This window comes from Trachurus trachurus (assembly GCF_905171665.1).
Source record: "Trachurus trachurus genome assembly, chromosome: 12".
NCBI classification, from domain to species: Eukaryota; Metazoa; Chordata; class Actinopteri; order Carangiformes; family Carangidae; genus Trachurus; species Trachurus trachurus.
In genome coordinates, this window is record NC_139908.1 from 9,250,516 (window position 1) to 9,270,556 (window position 20,041).

The 20,041-nt window shown below is 42.1% G+C and overlaps 1 protein-coding gene across 1 annotated transcript; it reads right to left on the reverse strand.

Moving 5' to 3' along the window:
* Positions 1-2,676: 2,676 nt before the first annotated feature.
* On the reverse strand, positions 2,677-12,595 carry LOC310994367 (protein CutA homolog; the record flags this gene model as incomplete). Its single annotated transcript, XM_083983023.1, has 6 exons — positions 2,677-2,779; positions 7,780-7,829; positions 7,938-7,983; positions 10,105-10,164; positions 11,200-11,348; positions 12,491-12,595. The coding sequence occupies 6 exons, from the start codon at positions 12,593-12,595 to the stop codon at positions 2,677-2,679; spliced, it is 513 nt and encodes a 170-aa protein (XP_083839149.1).
* Positions 12,596-20,041: the final 7,446 nt, after the last annotated feature.

The following is a 20,041-nucleotide window of genomic DNA, read 5'->3' on the forward strand; positions in this document are numbered from 1 at the left end:
TCTATAGCTGCATAACCAATTAAACTTTGACTGAATATCATGTATAGATGCTCATTATAAAAATGCAGACTCTTCCTGAGCAGTGAAAACTAATTATATGTCTGATGTAGAGAAAGCCAGTGCACAGTGAGGCTGATATTGGCAATAATTATAATATACAAACACACTGTAGGAGAGATCACCATACCATACAGTTAATTGAATCTATCTCCAGTTTGAGCTTGATTTTTTATTTTTTATTCATTTTTTAAACATCGTAATAACAGTTCTGTGGCACATAGGGCAGGGGTGGAAATCACTCCACTGTTCCTCTGTGATCCAAACACTGGTGATAGTGCAGCATGGCATTCATTTTGTTAGAGGAGAGGGAAAAAGCTGTGCAGGCTTATTGCGGCTTATGTACAATTTGTGTGCAATTAAATCAATATGATTGACACGTGATTCACATTTTTCATGTGTATTGAAACACCACCATCTAGTGAAAATTGAATCAAATTGCAGATACATTTTCACTTTGTACAATATGAGCTTTTGCATTCATATCAGTCACTTGTATTTGTTATAATTACTCACACGTGCAAGTTTGCATATATATACTCAAGAGATGTATAAAAGGATGCATACTGTATGCAGTACACACAGGCTCGCACACACCCAACTACTGTACCAATGGCCTGATCTCTGCACCTGATGGGGAGGATTATTTTGGCTCCATAGACACAAACACCCGACTAAACCATGTCTGCAGTTTCTTTGTTGAGGCCTCACGCCGGAAACTCTTTGTGCAGACTGAGGCTTAGAGCGTGTTTTTGTTTAATGAGGTAAGCACGCATGGCTGAAAAGGTCTCTGTGAGCACCAATATGGCATGGTATATCTGGCAGCATATCTCAAAGGCAAACATGCACTGAATCGCCCTCAACGCCAGATCGGTTTGTTATTTTTCCTTTTAATTTCGCGTTTATTTGGCCAGACGTCTCCTGGGGAGATCAAGGATGGAAGATGCTCTCTGATCAGCTGCAGTTCTTTCATGTGCAAAACACAACAATGAGAACCTTTTTCTTTTTATAATTAGTCATTAGCAATATGTGTGAGAAGCAGGGGGAGGTGAAGAGGAACGGAGGTCTTAAAACAGTCAGGATGTAATGCCAAATACTGTCAGTCACATCTGCTTAATTTATCCTCAGTAGGTCTGTGCAGCTTTAATTGAGGTCATATACGATGCTTGTAAATGTTTTAGTGCTGAAACAGGAGCTAATCAGGAGCAGAGCAGGAGTGAGATTCACAAGTATTGGTGTCGCTAACTGCTTTCCCCACACTAATAAAGAGTAACGTAAACACAACATGTGTGCACGTGTGTGTGTCCTTCTTCCACAGACCTGACGAATCAATCAGGTATTGATCGGTATGTACATGTAGATTGCCCTGACACCCTGTTCCTCTGTGTGTTGCTGATCAGCTTTCTCTTTGTGCACAGCTTTGAATAAAACTTCTCAAATTAAATTCTCGACTGTATATAAGCTCAAGGTAATACGGGCAATTTTATGATTAAAGTCAGGTACATGATTATGATTCTTTATTGTAACAAAGAAATGTCCCTGTGACGATCAATATAATATTTCAGCCTACTATAGTTAGAGTCACACCATTAATATACCAAATACTATGTCAAAGCTAAAGGAAGAGTGACAAAATCACTTACAGTACTGCAAATGTTTAGTATAAGACAGATGACCTTGCTATCATAGGAGAGTATTAAAGGGATAGTTCAACATTTTGGCAAATTGACCCATTGTCATAATCCCTTTAGTTTTTTAGGAGTAGGTTCATTACCTTTAATTGTCAGGATTTTTAGAACAGCAGAGCAGAGCCACGAGCTGCTCAGAGTTACGCTTCGGAGGCTAATGGGATTTCTTGGTTTCCCTCATCAAACTCGTCAAATACACAATCCAACAACTCCAAAACGCTCTCGTGGACAAGTTGTGACCTGCACATTCACCACGCTATGAGATAATAACGAAACGTTGTTGGATTGTCTATTTGATTGATATTAGCCTCCATAGCGTACAGTAGCTCTGAGCAGCTTGCGGCTCTGCTCCACCGTTCAAAAAAAAGCTTGCAACGACAATTAAAGGTAATGAACCTACTCCTAAGACTATAGAGATTATGGCAATGGGCAAACTATCCCTTTAACTGTGTAACTGTAGTGCATCAATGTCATAAGCAATGATGTGGAGGCAAAGAATACATCATGTACATTGTTGATGACTTACCAGTTAGTTTTGGTCAGTTTAATCCAATGACAATAAAACTGATGATTGTACTGTAGCAGGTGACTGGAACTATTTTACACTTGTCCCCATTACACGATATTAACAGACAGATGGCAGCCAATCGGAAATGAGTATTTCCCTGCGGCTGCGGTACAAAGCTCTTAAAAAGACTGAAGTCAAATCTCCGCAGTACATTGTAGAGTTTACAGTGAAAAGGTCAGAGCAGCAGAATAATGTAAATGTCACGTATTGAACTTTTTGTTCAACAGAGTGTTTTCTGAACTCTTCGATCCAAAGCCTTCAGCACACAAACAGCATGCGCACATGGCTCAGGTTTTTTTTTTTTTTTTTGCTCCTCGGCTGTGGTCCACGCGCTGGCAACCGGCTCTGGTTTGTAATGATGTATCAGTCATCTGGAATGGCTTCATCCATCCACTTCATGTAAGCCAAACTGCCGTCCTCCACGGGGAAGCTGAGGACTTCTGGGTTTGCATAAGGGTGGACAGACCTTGAAGGGACCCAAACAAACACACATCAGTCACATTAAACCAGTTTGTTCATTCAGATTTATCATATCCATACTGGTGTGATTCCAGCTGTTTCCAGTCTGTGTCTTTTTTTTCTAATTTGTGCTATTATGAGCTTTGGACTGGGGGTTTCTCGGTCCACCAGAGAGAGGAAAAGCTGGTTCTACCAGTTCAAAAAGCCGGGCCTTGAAACCTCACAACATAACCTTTTTGACAGAATAACAATGCAAAGAAACTCATCTGTATCCAATGTTGTCACAATTAATCATCACCAAAAATCTGCCTATTACACTGGAGGATGAACTGGCTGCACTCAAAAAAATGAAACATTGACTTTAATTAAATTTATTTTGTCAACAGGTTCCACACAAGTGTATTATGTTAGTTTAAAGCAAAAATTATAGGTTCATCTAACTTAATGTATTTGTATTACCTTAACACAATGTGAATTGACCCAACTAGATAAAATTACTTCTGATCAACAAGAGATATTTAAGCTCACCCAATCTAATTTAGTTATGTTATATGGACATAAATAATATATTTACAGGCTACATATTTTACATTTGTCCTTTCAACATAATACATTTAAGTTCAATTTATTAAAATAGGTTTTCATCCAATTTAACTTATACTTATTAGTCTGACCTAATTCTAGTTTGTCAACAGGTTCCACACAAATGAATTTAGTAAACCCAACATATTTTTGTTATTTCCTTTATTCACCAATATACATTCAACATTTTGTTGCCACTTGGTACAAAATAATACCCCACAAGACATTATGGTGCAGCATGGTTCAACACTAACAGTTCTAAACTACCATCCAACTGCAGTCCCACAATACAACAGGCTTGCAGTTCTCCATTTTTTTTGTAACAGCATGATAATTTAACACCTGCTGCTGTCAACTTTTATTTTAATATTGTGGAGGGAATACCCTGAAATGTACTTAAATTAAAGGAATAGTTCAACATTTTGGCAAATTGGCCCATTGCCATAATCCCTATTGTCATAGCAGTAGGTTCGTTACCTTTAATTGTCGGTGCAAGCTATTTTTAGAACGGCGGAGCAGAGCCGTGAGCTGCTCAGAGCTACGCTACGGAGGCTGAAGGAATTTCTTGGTTTCCCTCATCAAACTCATCAAATACACAATCCAACAACCAAAACACTTTCGTGGACAAGTTGTGACCTGCACATTCACCACGCTATGAGCTAATAACGGAACGTTACGAAACGGAGCCGTTTTCGAGGTAAATACAGGGTACAGAGTCTGCTTGCTGAAAAACTGTCCCTGAAGGCAACGTGCATCAGCGGTTTTGCATGAATTTCCCTCTAAAACAACTCCGTCTCGTAACGTTCTGTTATCTCATAGCGTGGTGAATGTGCAGATCACAACTTGTCCACGACAGTGATTTTGAGTTGTTGGATTGTGTACTTTATGAGTTTGATGAGGGAAACCAAGAAATTCCTTCAGCCCCCGTAGTGTAGCTCTGAGCAGCTCACGGCTCTGCTCCGCCGTTCTAAAAATAGCTTACATCGACAATTAAAGGTAACGAACCTACTGCTATGACGATAGCAATTATGGCAATGAGCCAATTTGCCAAAATATTGAACTATCCCTTTAACAAACATGTCACTTGTGATGTAGCATTGTTACCCAACATTAACAATTATAAACCACCTTAATGCAGCATAAACAACTCTGCTATTTTCTAATAGATAACCATTTTATTCACATTCTGCATCCAGATCAATGTTTGGTTCATTCATACAGTTTGTTCTTGAGCATCTGTACCTTGGTTGAGAGTCTGCTAGCATCCAGTTGAAGGAAGAGCCTCTGAAGTACAGTTCCTTAGGATAACTGAGGTTCAGTGCTACACCCATTAAGAGTTCATATGCAGAGGGGACGTCTCCCAGGTCATGTAGAACTTCAACATCCTCGATCTCTATGCCAACATCAGCTTGAAGTGTGGTGGTGGCATCACCTCCCTCAACTCTGATGCTGTAGATGCCAAGGTTAACTTGCCCAAGCTCCCTCTGGACAGCAGCACCATCAGTATCCTTTACATAGGGGAGAAAGAAAGGACAAAACCAATCTATGAAATCACAGATTTTGTAGAATTCCAAAGATTAACTTTTGCCTTTCAGGTTTCCCTTAATGAAAATAGCATGATACTTCTAATATATCTCTCAGAGTTGACCATGTACTGCTGTCATGCATGCGCGCTTCTCTCTGTGTGTGTGAACGCCAATAACGGACAAAGAGCGCTATGCGGAGAAAAAGGAACGAAACGATATTGCGTTGGTCGAGCCAAAAGCCGAAAAATCTATTTGCGGCGGACGCAATTTATTTGTGGCGGGCCGCCACTAATAAATTAATGTAAGGGAAACATTGCATTCATTATGTGCGCCACGACCCCCCCATAGTCAGACTAGCTTAATCTAGTCAGAAGAGCATGAACTGACTGACCGACTGAAGTGGAGATGACCGGATTCAACTCTGAGAGATAACTATGACCTGGACGAACAAGAACCTTCACAGATATTTCTAATATACACTCAACAAGCATTTTTTTTTAGCAACAATCTAATGCAATCCAATACAAAAGCAATGCCATCATTTTTTTTTACTTTGCTAAGCTTATACATTTTAAGTTTTTGTTTACATTGCGTCAGAAAATGTTCTTAAGACTTTGCCACCCTCAAGTATTTTAACAGGGTAGACACAACACTTTTCTTACTTACTCAATAATAAACAAAGTATAATTATCACCTTCTGACAATGTCAATAAAAAATGAACATGTATAAGCTTAGTAAAAGTAGAGTAGAGTATGGTAGAGCTGTTGGATTACACAGGTGTGCCTAATAAAATACTCTGAGTGTATTTAGGTTTCCAAAAAAAGCTTAAACAAACTGACTCCATGCAAATTTTAACAAAGTAACATGATTCATTATTCAGGACTTGATTTAATACAGGTAGAAACTAAACTATTAAAATTAGCCTACCAATCAGGTATTCTTTGAAGAGGATGTTGGGGTCTTCATTCAGGTGGATACAAAGTGCCCTGAGAATCCACTCCAGTCTCTTTGTTTCATTCTAAAGAGAGAAAACATACAGAAAATTATTTTAGGACTTCACATAGACACACACTACATCTTGCATTTCTATAAGCATAGGAAATGAATGACAAACAGGAAATGAATAAAATAATGCAATATTTATATAGGCCTACAATACACCTCTATAGAGGTGGTGTTTAAATATAAACTCAAAAGGCACACGCAAATGCTGTTTCAAACGACCCAAAAAAAATGTAACTAAATTTTTCTCATGTAAACATGACATGATTTCCGGTCAGTCGTCATGGAAACGTGTCACTCATCTATGGTTTTGACCAGAGTGGAAACACACGTGTGTGTGAACACGAACCAACCGAGTTGTCTGATGCCACCATGGGGATGCCACCGATGTCTCGAAGCACCATGACCCATCTTGTAGCGCTGCTCCTCCGGTTCGGTGTTCTGACTTGTAGGGGACGACGTGCTAACAGCTAACAGCTAACGTTAGCAGCTAACGGCTAACGGCTAACAGCCGCGACAGCAGCTTAGCTCAGCCGTGGCTCGGTTTACGTTAACGGGGATATACTTGGTGCAGTCCTCTCGGTCTGCCGGTGAACCAGCAGGTCCAATGAGCATGCCCGCATCTCCGTGACATGTCCCGGTATGCTCGACCAACCGAGTAGCCCAACGTTAATTTGCTGTTAACACACGCAGCATTTCCTGTCCTGTTTCAAAATAAAAGCCCCCCACAAGTTTGTAAATAGAAAATTTTAAATATGAAGCAGTGAACGTGTTAACGTCATGGATGTATTATATTAACGGTTAACGTGTTCACAGGGATAAAAGCAGACCGACCTGCCGTCAACGTGGCATTAACGTGCGACTTAATCTAACTTAGTAAAAGTGCCAGACCGTCTAAAACACAAGCACACACATATAGAACGAGTGTTGTATCACAAACACAACTAAATCATGCTCAGTATGAATGAAATGAAACAATAAAATGTCCTCTTACCTCTTTTGACGACAAACCGTTGGCAACTTCACCGCGAAAATCAAGGAAGATTTGATTGTTTGCGCATGCGCAGTCTGAAGCATTTTAATCTTCTTCTTACTGCCACCTTCTGGATGTAATTAGTATTTCCACATAATTCACTTCAATTAAATGGTTTGTGTTTAACCAACACATAATTATTTTGTACACATAACGAAACACACAATTACATTGAGTTTATTAGAAAAACATATTTTAACTCAACAAAGATATGTATTTTAAGTAAACTGAACACATTAAAATAATATACAGTGCACAACCCACCCCATTCACTTTTTTGAGTGTGTTTGACTAGATGATAGATCAACAATTTTAATGCTTTCATGATAAAAATGTGTTCAGTGTCAGAAAATGGAGAATGGTTATTTGAATGTAGAATACATAAGGTTTTGCGACATTACAAATTGTGGTATATGTATAAATACTGAAATAGAAAATGAACTTCTGTGATTCTGTTAAAACAACTGAATATGATCTCCTCCATTTTCCTATGTCGGTCCTATCTGCATTTAAATCATACTTAGGCTAAAGCAACAAAAATCTTCTTCTTCTGAGCAACATCATTACATTGAAATGTGCTTTTTTGCAAATAAAAAGCTCTTAGTGTTTTTAATCCCAGTGATACTGGGAGAGTGCAGGTCCTGTTTGTTAAGCCCCTCAAGAGAAGTAATGAAATTTCAAGCACACACAAAGGGCCAAATTGAAAATAACCACCGTGAACCTTTAAAAAAAAGAAAGAAAAAAAAAGCAGGCACAATTAAGCACCAGCCCTAAAACAGTAATTTGAAGAACATTTTTGCACAATGACAATGGTGAAAGAACCAGATATTACATAAAGCAAAAAAAAAAAAAAAAAAACTCACCTCACATAATCTACGACTTGTCGGATCCTGGAGGTCTTTGTTTTCACCAGCTGCAACAACAATGACATCTCATCTTACACATCTGCCTTGTCTTTCAACATGCCTGTGGACATTGTAAACATGTCGTGTCAGTGAAGCCTCTTTCCCAGGCAGCTTACCATCAGGATCTCACTCGCGTCCTGGATTTCTCCTTTCCAATAGTACCTAAAACACCAGAGAGGTTTGGAGACATTTGAATCCTTCCATTGACGAAAAGTAGCCGTGTGTGTGCACATCCTGTACGGAGCCTTAAAATACATTTCAAAAGAATAGTATATTTTCCAGAAACCACAACAACCAAAACTTCCCCTCAACCGTTTATTATGGCCTCTGTGATTTACAGAGATGTCGTCAAACTGTTCCCGGCAGGCTTTTATGGTGTCAAGTGCAAAACATGGTGTTTTTTTTGTGGGCTGTGTGAGAGACGCCACAACACAAACTGCATGTTCTGTGACAAATGCCAAAATAGTTGTTGAAATGTATAATCAAAACATATCCATCTCATGCCTGCACTCACACACAAACTTGCCCTTAAATTAATGCACCACATGCTCTAGCTAAAAGATAAACATCTGTTAACAGTTGTAATGCTGCCTTTTCTATTCAGCTATCCTCTGTCCTCTGCATCCAGTTTTTTTTTTTTTTACTTCATTGTCCCCTCTGTGTTATGCATTAACAGGAAAGCTGCCCATGCATAGAAACACATAGCTGGCTGCTTTGAAGGCCAACTGTCATTCAGTTTCTAATGATGGGAAAACTGATAAGCATTCAGACGCAGCCCCATTCACCTTGTGGTTTCCTCGGTAACCAGCCGTGCAGTGGTGAGGATAAAAAAAGAAAAGAACATGCAGTGCATTCAGAAAGTATTCAGACCCCTTCACACTTCATATGCTGCAGCCATGCTCAAATTGTGTTTCCATCAAATTACAATTGGTATCCTAAACAAGAGACAATGGTTCAGAACTTTTTGCAGCTTTATCAAAAACAAAAACAAAACTGAACCATCACACTGACATAAGTATTCAGACCCTCGACTTGGTACTTAACTGGAGCACTGAGCACCTTTTGGCAGCGACTACAGCCTCGAGTTGTCTTGGAAGTGATGCAACAAGCTTTCCACACCTGGATTTGGGGATTTTCTGTCATTCTTCTCTGCAGAGCCTGTCAAGCTCCCGTCAGGGGCTCCGGCTGCGCCACTTAGAGACATTGACAGAGTTGTCACCTAAGCCACTCCTGCCTTGGCTGTGTGGTTAAGATCAATGTGTCTGCAAAGGTGAACTCTTGGCTGAAGTCTGAAGTCCTGAGCACTCTGGACCTGGTCACTGTCACAGCTTTTAACTCTGACCCGGCCTGCTCCTTGTCCCTGCAATTGAAAATCCAGGTATGGCGAGGCCAAAGAAGTTCAACCTTGGTTTCACTTGGTTTCTGTCACCTTTGTATAGACAGGTGTGTGTGCCTTTCCAAATCAGAGCGGAGAGACATCTCAAAGGTCGACAGAAAAGCGTAGGTTTAAATTTCAGTGCCGCAGAAAATGCTCTGAAAACTTGTATCAATGTGATATTTCAGTGTGTCCTTTAAAGGGATAGTTCAGCATTTTGGCAAATTGGCTCATTGCCATAAACCCTATAGTTTTAGGAGTGGGTTTGTTACCTTTAATTGTCAGTGCAAGCTATTTTTAGAACGGCGGAGCAGAGCCACGAGCTGCTCAAAGCTACGCTACGGAGGCTAATGGGATTTCTTGGGTTCCCTCATCAAACTCATCAAATACACAATCCAACAACTCCAAAACACTCTGGTGGACAAGTTGTGACCTGCACATTCACCACGCTATGAGATAATAACAGAACATTACAAGACAAAGTTGTCTTAGTGGCAAATTCATGAAAAACCGCTGATGCGCGTTCCTGTCAGGGGCAGTTTTTCGGCAAGCAGTCTCTGCATTTGCCTTGAAAACAACTCTGTCTAGCTTCCAATATATACAGTAGCTCCATATAGCTCTGTATAGCTCCGTATAGCTTCCACCGACAATTAAAGGTAACAAACCTACTGCTATGACTATAGCATATATATATATGGAAATGGGCCAATTTGGCAAAATGTCGAACTATCCATTTAATATGTTAGTCAGTGAAGGAGTCTGAATAGTTTCTGAATCCATGCTATACTTATGCATCTTTTTTTAAGTGCCTGCATATCTTAGAAACACTTGAACTAAGATAGCCTTTTGTGTTTGTGCGTCAGCAAAGTAGAAAGTTGCATCAAAGATAGGGGTCAAATATGATTTACATTGTGGAGGTCCTGGAGAGAATGTTAATACTGGCTGCCAAACGCCTCTCCATGATTGCCCTGGAAAAGAAGACAGAGCGGTGGGGAGCGTGGATGGGAATGGAGGGTGTGCAGAGTCAGACATAGAAAAAGAGAGGAGAGAAAAATTAAGCACTTGCAAACCACCAGCTGTTTATCAATTACAGCATGAAACGCAGCCCTTCATTACGGTGCTGTTCAAGTGAGCTGCAGCAAAACGCCTCGATGCATTAAACCACACACACAAAAAAGAAAAGATAGTAAACTTTGCTGCTTTCTGCTGCTGCTCAGCCAATATTACAGTTTATCGCCATGCCCCCTTCCTCAAGACGGGGGCTCCAGAGGAGGTAATTTACATATCTGGCACCCGCCCTGTAGCTACTTTCTGTCTTGACATGTGGTAAATAGATGGAGCTCATTTACATGCAGCTAAAATGCCAACAAAGGAGATGAGAGTGCAAACACAGCGCTCTACCAGTAGTGGCTTTGACGAGATTGTATCTCCTCTTTATATAAGGAGAGAGAAGTCACTTGTGTATGACTGACTTTGAATTGTTTAAATCACTCCAACTAATTTGCACAACCACAAGTTGCATGCCCTAGCAAATGAATTCAATTAGCATACAGATTAAAAGTTTTAAATTCTTGGTAAATATACTGACAAACTTTGTGGCAGAGTGTTAGATGAGGAGATTAATATCATTTCTGCAAAACCCAAGTATAAAACCTGCATTGTGCCCTAGAGCGAAACCATTAAACCACAATTTGTCGATCTGCACTTCGTTTGTTGTACAGATTAAATGTGTTAAAGCGTGTTTATCAGTGAGCTTTAACAGCGTTGTTCGGCAGGTTTTATATTTTCCTCAACCACCTTTTCACAAAGCCAGGCCATCCATTTTCCCCGTTGCCAGATTTTTGTGCTACGCTAACCACCTGCTGGCTGTGCTCCACAATCGTATTGATTTTCTCATCTAACTCAAACTATTCTTTGAACTGAATCATTAAGTGAAGCCCAGTGCTTATTAGACTGTACCGTGCGACCTGTTATGACTGTGGTGATCACTCACTATACTGCACCTGCCAATGTCCTTGGCTGCCTGTTCGTTGGGACTGTTGAGGAGGAGGACAGAGTGGTGGCCTGCTGCGTAGCTCCCTGTGAAGGCTGAATGGAGCCGGACGCCAATGGACCACAACCCAGGATACATGGACACACACAGGACCAGAAGCTGCAGAATAGGAGGAAGAGGAGGAGGAGGAGGATGAGGATGAGGATGAGGAGGACGGGGGCATTGAACAACAACAAAGATGACTTAAAGGGATAGTTCACCCAAAATTCAAATTTCACTCATTATCTACTCACCCTCATGTCGACTAAGAGCTGTGAGTCCTCCGTCCCTTCTCTGAGTTACGGGGGGTCCGCGCAGCAGTATTTGTCCATGTAATGGTTGTCAATTGATACCAACTTTCTTCGTCCAAAAAGACACACCAAAAAACATCCAAATACCTCCATACTGCTCGTCTGTAATGTCCCTCTTGTATTGAAGCCCTGACATGAGAAATTGTTCCTCCGGTGATTTGCACTGACACAGGAAGAGCAGTGAACTGAGACACTGGGAGCTTCCGCTACAAACAAGCTTAAAATATAGACTTCTTTAATTTTTTTCCGAACAATTTCTCATGTCGGGGCTTCAATACAAGAGGAACATTACAGACGAGCAGTATGGAGGTATTTGGATGTTTTTTGGTGTGTCTTTTTGGACGAAGAAAGTTGGTATCCATTGACAACCATTATATGGACAAATACTGCTGCGCGGACCCCCCCGTAACTCAGAGAAGGTACGGAGGACTCTCACAGCTCTTAGTTGACATGAGGGTGAGTAGATAATGAGTGAATTTTAAATTTTGGGTGAACTGTCCCTTTAAAGACTTTAAGAGTATATTTGTGGCATCTCAGCTAGGGTGATGTTTGCATCTGTGCTATTTGGACTCTGTGGTTATTTAACGTCTGGATGAGGGGAAGTTATAACTCAATTTAATTATCTCCTTCCCTCTGAAAGGATTGCCATGTTTGTGTTGGATTGAATTCAGTATTTATCCTCTTATTATTTGGCGCTGTCTGTCAGAGATAAATGAGTATAGGCTTTGGCTTGGACGCAGAGACCAATTTATAATCTGTCCTACTTCTGTGCACCAGCAGCATCACAGCATCACAGCCAGAGACACGGATGCGCGTATATATCCAGCACAAATGGATGTTAAACTAAATGCAAACCAATAACAATTCAACTTAGGCTAAGACTTTTTTTCCCTGAAAGTTTCCACGCCATACCACCAGTGTCCATATGATAATAATCACAGCAGCTCTTACCACGCAGGACATGAGCAGCACCGAGCGGAAGACAGAGTGGGACACAACCTCTTTATGGCATCGCTGGAAGAGCCACTCCATCCTGTTAGTGGCAACAAATGTCATTCCCAGAGTCCGGGCTAGTGTTGATAAGAACCGGGACAAACTGTGCTGAAGCTCATTCATAAAAAAAAAAAAAAAAAAGCGCTTAGTCTTTCTCCCGGGATAATGGGTGTGCTGTCATTTTTATAACCGCTTCAGGCCCGGGTAAACAGCTGGATACTGTGGAAACTCATTACCTTTCAAAGACGAAGTACACAGTGTTTGACAGGTACTGCAGGTCGGACGGTCAAAGACGCAGATAAATATCCGCGCCCTTCAATTGGCTGCTTACACTTCCTGACCCACCGGCGACCAGTCAGAGCGGCTCGTTCACCTCCGCTGCCCCGCCCCCTCCTGACCAGGGTCATAATCGGCTTTAGTGTTTTTAGCCCTATGAACAACTTTTCCCCCCCTCCTCCTCCTTCCCTCCTCCCCCCCCTCCTCCTCCTCCTCCTCCTCCTCCTCCAGCAGCAACACAGTGTGCTGTGTGATGGGAATATAAATCTGTGGATTCATCACGACATAGCACTGTTGTATTATAAAAATGGAGGATGGATGTGGTGGACCACACTGAGACACATTAGGTCTATTTCACTTAATCCAGACTATGCTGATGCGCATGAGCCTGTATACTAAATCGTGAATGCACCAGTTTTTCAGTGCAGCATGTTCATTTTCTACTACTTTATAGATCGATACCACTATATTTCATTTAATTTATCATATACAATATTTAGTTTGTGTTGCAGTGGTACAGTTTCTGATTATTCTCGCCCCTGGAGCATCATAATCCTGCGGATTTTTCTTTATTATCTGTGTGTAATGTATGATTTTACTGCATTACACCCCTGCAGGCCTGGGGTCAGCCTGCACTCTTCCCTTTTCTCAGTGGGAGCTTCTTTCTGAACGCCCTTCAGTCTTTACTTTTAGTGTTCGACTTCAAAATTAACCGTGTCTCGTAAGTACAAAGCAAACAACTCTAAACCCTTCACACAGTCCTCTAATGCCAGGAGCTATTTGATCAGAGACACTTGAGCTTGTTTCACTCTTTCATCTGGTTGTTGGACTTTCAGATTCACTAAGGATCGAACCTACAAACTTAAAACCATAAGCACTGAAGAGACATATGACCCCTTTGAATGTTTGCGTTGGACTTCAAAAGTCACCGGCTGCGGCACCTGGGGATCGGCTTTAAAACCTAAGAGCTGTCGTCTAACATGAGCAGACATGCATGAGCTTCATTTTGAGTCTTTCCTTTGGACATACGACTTGAGATTTTTGTGCGCATCACAATGAGGGAACCACTCACTGACCTCAAAACCTCTTAACTGAGCCTGTTGGATTCTCAAGGAAATATCTGTCCTTCCTTTGTCAAGAAATAAGAAGGCTACTCTGGTAGGTTTAAGGTCTTGGGTCCCTGAGACTTCAGCTTTGTTAAGCGATACTGTAAAGCTCCATTGAGTTGCTTAGAAACACATCTTTGAAATGATCACAACAACTCCAAAGTCCGACGACAGCAAGTGACACATTACTTCAGCTTGAGGTGTCAGAGCTGCAAAAAAAACGGATAAAATACAGTGAATTTTGATTTGCTGTATATATATGTGACTGCTGCTGGCAGTTTTTTATGCAGCATTACCCTCCAAAATTGCTCTTCGAATATCTCTGTTGAGTTTTGCAACAGTTTGTTCAGAAGAAGTCTGACAGGAGTTGGATTCCTGAGAATAAGCAACATCATCTGATAGGATAACATACTGTCTGTGAATAACTGTGACAACTGAGTCATTTATGAAAGTTTGAACGACACATGTTGCAGAGTGATAGAAATGTTATCCATCTGTCACAGGAGGATGGAGTACTACTATCTTTGAGTGGCATGTTATATAATTAACACTTTAGCACCACAACAAGACAGATGTGTGTTTGTTTTTCACATGTGCAAGAAAAAAAAAAGGCTTTGTATCCTCCTGTTTTGGTGACAAAGACACGGCTCTGTGATTTATGACTGTTCTTGTGGGCAATACAACAATTACATGCAGACGCACAGATGTGTGGGTGAACGCAGCCCACACATATCATCACCACATGCAATGAGTGAAACAACATGTCATTCTCAGATAAGCAACACAGGAAAAAGCCAAGGACTCTGCAAGGGAATAAAAGAAGATACAAACAGGAATATTATAGGAACATGAATAATTCACAAAAGCTGCATTTCTGATGCAGGAACAAACCAAACCCATACTGAGAAATTTATTGGCATGTGAAACAGAGCAATGGGATGTAAGGGATGTGGAGAAAAACAGGGTTTGTAAAGAAAACAGGATTTCAGTGGGGCAGCTTCGTTTGTTGAATGGAAATATTACATTTCAGGGCGCTGAAGGGTGAGGTTAGTGATATGAATCAGTTCAATTAAATGAAAAAGTTGCTTCATTCAACCTCTGGATTGGTCAAAAATCAAAAAAGTTTAGTGCAGGGTGTCCACATGGGGGAGATGTGGGTCCATGCATTTCCTCTTCATCCCCCTCCTTCCACTGTGAAGGAATAGAAGGCAGGGTGTTCATTTAGCATGTATAAAACTCTCATCGACTGAAATGAAATGTAAATTCTCCAGCACAGCAAGCTGCATGACTCATCCCACCCCATCCCCAACCACCCTCACCCCCACCCCCACCCTCTGCCCCATCCCCTTTCTTTTTTCCTCTTCCTTCTTGACCTCTTCCCTGCCAGCCTTGTGTACTCCGCTTCGCCTGCGTCCCCACCCTCCTCCTCCTCCTCCTCCTCCTCTTTCATCGGGACGGACAAATCGTAGGGGGGAAAAGCGAACGGCAGGGGGCGCCACACTGAGCCACAAGCCTCAGAACAAACCAATTTATTTCCCAAGCTCACCCAGGATTCATTTGAGAGCCCATCAGAGAACTCCAATAGAGCCACTTAAGCCACTGTTCCCTAACATGAAAGAAGGAAACCAAAATAGAGAGATAGGAAGAAAGTCGAGGAGCCAGAGGAGAGGCGTTTGATCTGCTTGTTCTGGGGCATCACTCAGAGGGGTTCGCTTCCCCTGAGGAGTACTGAGGCCTGTTTGTCCTTTAGAAGTCTAATGTGAAAAATAGGATGATTTTTATTTCTGTCTATGCTTCTTGTGTGTTTGTGTATAATGAGGCCACAAGGTCTACGGGAAGAGCAGAGAGGAGAAAATGAGACATGAAACGAGAAAAAGGTACAAAGGAATCTGGCGAGAGGTGCCTTGCCTAATTTGCCATTAAACCGCAATTGTCTCTCGGTGGGATCAATGAAGTTTCCTCGCTGTGAAATAAAACGAATTCTAGCAGGGAGAATTAGAGAGATGAATAGAGAGTAGAAAACAAAGACTTGAGTGAGACGTGTGAATGTGGAAACTGAAGATGAGGAGTCTAAAAGGAGTCTCACCACCACCGCCGCTGTTGTTGTCTGTCTCCCCCTCCCTGTGTGGCAGTGCCATTACTGCATTGAATGGGAGGTGCAGGAGGTATCGGGAGAGAAACTGTGGACACCGGTGGACACACAGAGGTCAGATAAGTCCTAATGAAGGGACTTTCCAGGCTGTGATTATCTCCAAAGAAAGAGTACTGGTCCTCCCAAAGAGGTTAATTAAAAAAGTCATGGGGGCCGAGCAGGGAAGTGTCTCCATCACCGCTGTGAACCTCCGTGACCCCTCTATCCTCTCGGACAGACATAGCCATCCATCACAGCTGATTCCTGCGCTGTCTGGCCCCTTGCTGCAGCCGCTGAAATCCCTCAGTGACTAAAAACACAGACGTCTATGTAGCAGCGCTGCAACTCTGACAAGCAATGAGAAAAAAATACACCACTGCTGAGACATCTCCCCACCAAAAGTCCCTCAGGTAATGAAACCTCTCCCCTTTCAGGGATCAGACAAACACCATATCTTGTCATCTCCTTTCCATTTTCCTCCTCAATGTTCTTCTCCTTCTTTTTTTTTTTGCCCTCAATGTTGCAACTGGTGCAGCACTCAGGGCCATTTATCAGAAAACTCCCCTCAACTGTCATCTTCTCTATTTTTTTTCTCCCTCTGCTCTCTGGAAAAGATTGTAAAAGTAGTGTATTTGTGTTTTTGTTTAGCAACATAAGCGCAGGGTTCATATACAGAAACCACGGGGAAGCATTTAAAAAGCTCACCGAGAAAGAGAAAACAAAAATCTCAGAGCATCGTCTTTACCCTCTAACCACAGCATGAGAGAATCAGCCACCATCAATGAAGAAATCCCTGCAGCAATCCCTGCTGAGAAGAAAAGATTTGTCATCCCCATTTCCCTAGTTCTCGGAGGAGTGGACAAAGGTGCGATAACACACCAAAATGGAGAGACACACAGTAACAGAGAGAGGGGGAGAGTGGAAAGAACGGAGGATAAGAGGAGAGACAAAGAGAGACAAATGGAGCGTTTTGGTTGATTGGTTTTGAGAGAGGACGGAGAGCCCGGAGCAGTCTTACAGGAAAAGTTAAACATTTTCATAAATCTGTTCTCGTGGAGTTCACCTGCGGCGGCTGGAAGCTTAAATCACGTCACGCCTGACTGCTTGAGAGGGAGAAGCCGATCTTCAGCGCAGGGGGTGGGGGGTGGGGTATCTTCACGACAAAAAAAAAAAAAAAAAAAGACCCTCCTCCATGCTTCCTCATTACACTTTCCTCACCAAGCCGTCTGCAGCATAACCATTTCTGGTGCTGACGCAGGTGGAATGAGCTCATTCCCTCTCCATTCGCAAGCTGAGTGCACCAAAAAATTCAGAGAAGGGAGAAGCATAATAAGTTCAGACTCCCAAGTTAGGGTGCCTGCAGGCAATAAAGTGGAGGATGAACAGTGGTGACTTGATGGAAGAGGAGTGTGTGTGTGTTTGTGTGTGTGCATATGTCTGAAAGGAGGGGTTACATTTGAAAAAAAAGTGGGAAAACACCCTTTGACTGCACAATTTCACCTGACTTAAAAAATATCGGAAATCCTCTTTCCAGAGGGATGCTGTGATTGATATGACTCTTCCTTTTGAAATAATGAATTGAAACACATACACATGCACACACACACACACACACACATGCACAAATCCTGTTGAGGAATCCAAATGATGAGGCGCGAGCCGTGCAGGTGGATCCATGGCTTCAATTCTGCAGAAATTCTGTCTGCGAAGAAGGCAAGGTCATTTGGAAAAAACATGGCACAGGAAAAAAAAAAAAAAAAAAAATCAATACATTCATTGATGTGCTGTCTAACACAGTTCAAACTTTGAGCCTGGTGTATAGTTAGGATGTGGGTGTGGTGTCTGAGGGAGAGCCAGTGTGTGTGTGTGTGTGTGTGTGTGTGTCAACCTCAGACACTCCACCATCAGAAAGTGGCATTATGGAAATGCGGGAATCACCATGAAAAGGGCAGCCGGAAGCATGCTCAGGGCAACCTTTTATATACAGCGCCTAATCAGCCAAGCAACTGCCTTCGCTCCTATTTACCCTATTTATGAGTCACCCCTAAACCTGCAACCACTTCATCTAATCTCTCCTCTCTGACTCCTCATCCTCCTCATCCTCCTCCTCCTCCTCCTCCCCCAGTATGAAAAAGCAGCAGCTTCTTCCCTGTATTAATTGTTTTCCACCTGGGCCTTGTTCGGCTCAACTTATTATTCAGACCTTCACTGCCGTCCAGCTGATAACCTCCAACTGCCGTGAGCAATTAACAAGAGTTCACCTACTGTATAGCGTCCAGGAGGAGGAATCCCTTCAGAGCCAGGGGGGGAGGAGGAAGGAGAAGGTTAGGGGAAGAAGAACAAGGAGGAAATTGGAATAAGAGATAGAGATAGAGAGAGTGGACAGAAGAGCGTTTTATAGCCATTCAAAGGGAAATCAATGCTAATGAATGAGTTGGTTTGTGCAATTTGGTGATAAGGAAATCAGCAGCTTAAGAGGATGCAGCTCTGATGTGCATGTTTTGTTTGTGTGTGTGTGACCATAAACTGATAAGGATGTGCGGTATCAAAGGATGGACAACCCACTCCTGAAGGTATACAGCACACACAGGTGTCCCGGCCCATTAGGAAGTGGTCTAAGCTAAAGACCAGGTCAATATCCGGGGTGTCGTATCGATCAAGCGACTGAGGCTTCATGTGTTTTTGTTGATGTTCAGATGATGCAGCCAATACATGATGAAGAGTTTAATCAAACAGGCTTTGTCAAAACATTATCTCTCCTTGATGAATGGCCTGCACAGTGTCCTTTTGTTTTTTTTTTAGAATAGGATTTAGGGACATATGGCGGCAGAAAGTGCGCTGGAACCTGAGCGGTATACCTGAAATTGAAAAACAGGCAGCCAATACCGGATTAAGCAGGTATAATTTTTAATTAAATAATTCATAACTCCATTCACACCTCTGAGTCAGTCCCGACATGGTTCAGCTGACATGGATCGATTTTAAATGGGTAAAAAGAAAAGGTGTTTTCTGTTTTTTTGTGTTGTTTTGTTTTTTTATTTAATCAGTTTTGTCATGTGTAACAAAATGTGGATATCCCTGCTGCAGATCCTTTATGACCAGCATTCAGGCTGCACCACGCACATCTCTCTGGCTGCCACTGGGCCACAATAAAACCGCAACACATTCATTTAACTAATGGGACCGGCTGAACAAGGCTCCTGTGGAAAAGAATGAAGTGGATATTGATGGTAATTGCGAATGCTTTGAGAAGCCAGGCAAAGTCAGGTGTGCGTCTTCGATGATGGCGGCGGGGGGGTGTGTGGGGTAGGATGGGAGGGAGGTTGTTTTCCTAAATGCTAATTAAAGTGGGAAGGTGTATAAAAATGCTACAAATTAGCAGTGCGTCCCTGGTGGTATCAAGTTTTTTGCAGGTTGCAAACATATTTACTCTGTGCACGTATTTTTTTGTTGTGGCCTCCACAGTTTCACGCTGCTATAGTGGTTACATGGTTGGGAGGGAGGGTGGAAGTTTACAGCAGATAACAATAGAAGCAGGAGCGGCCGAGATCAAACGATTTTATTTCTGTTGTAACTGGGAGAAGGGGGCTCCTTTCGGTGTCTCTTCTGGGACTACTGCTCCAGATTCTGATATCCATTTTCCCTTTGTTTTCTCTCTTGGCCCTTTGAAATATTTAGTGAGAATCCCTGACTAACACACATGCACATTAAGTGTGTGTATATACTATATATGTGTGTGTGTATGTGTGTGTGTGTGTGCATTTACAATCATTGCAGTCCCTCCAGGCATCAATCATCAGCTCTGCACTCAACATCTGGATGTGGACACTTTTCCCCCTCAGGATGAGAACACTTCAGATCTCTCCATTTTAGCATAGAGCTCATCCTGAGGGATTGCTTCTCCCAGCCCGGCCCTGGCCTCCCATTTTATTTCACCACTGGATGCTCCACTGAAGAATCTCTCTCAACAACTGCCCCACTCCATCTCTTTATTTC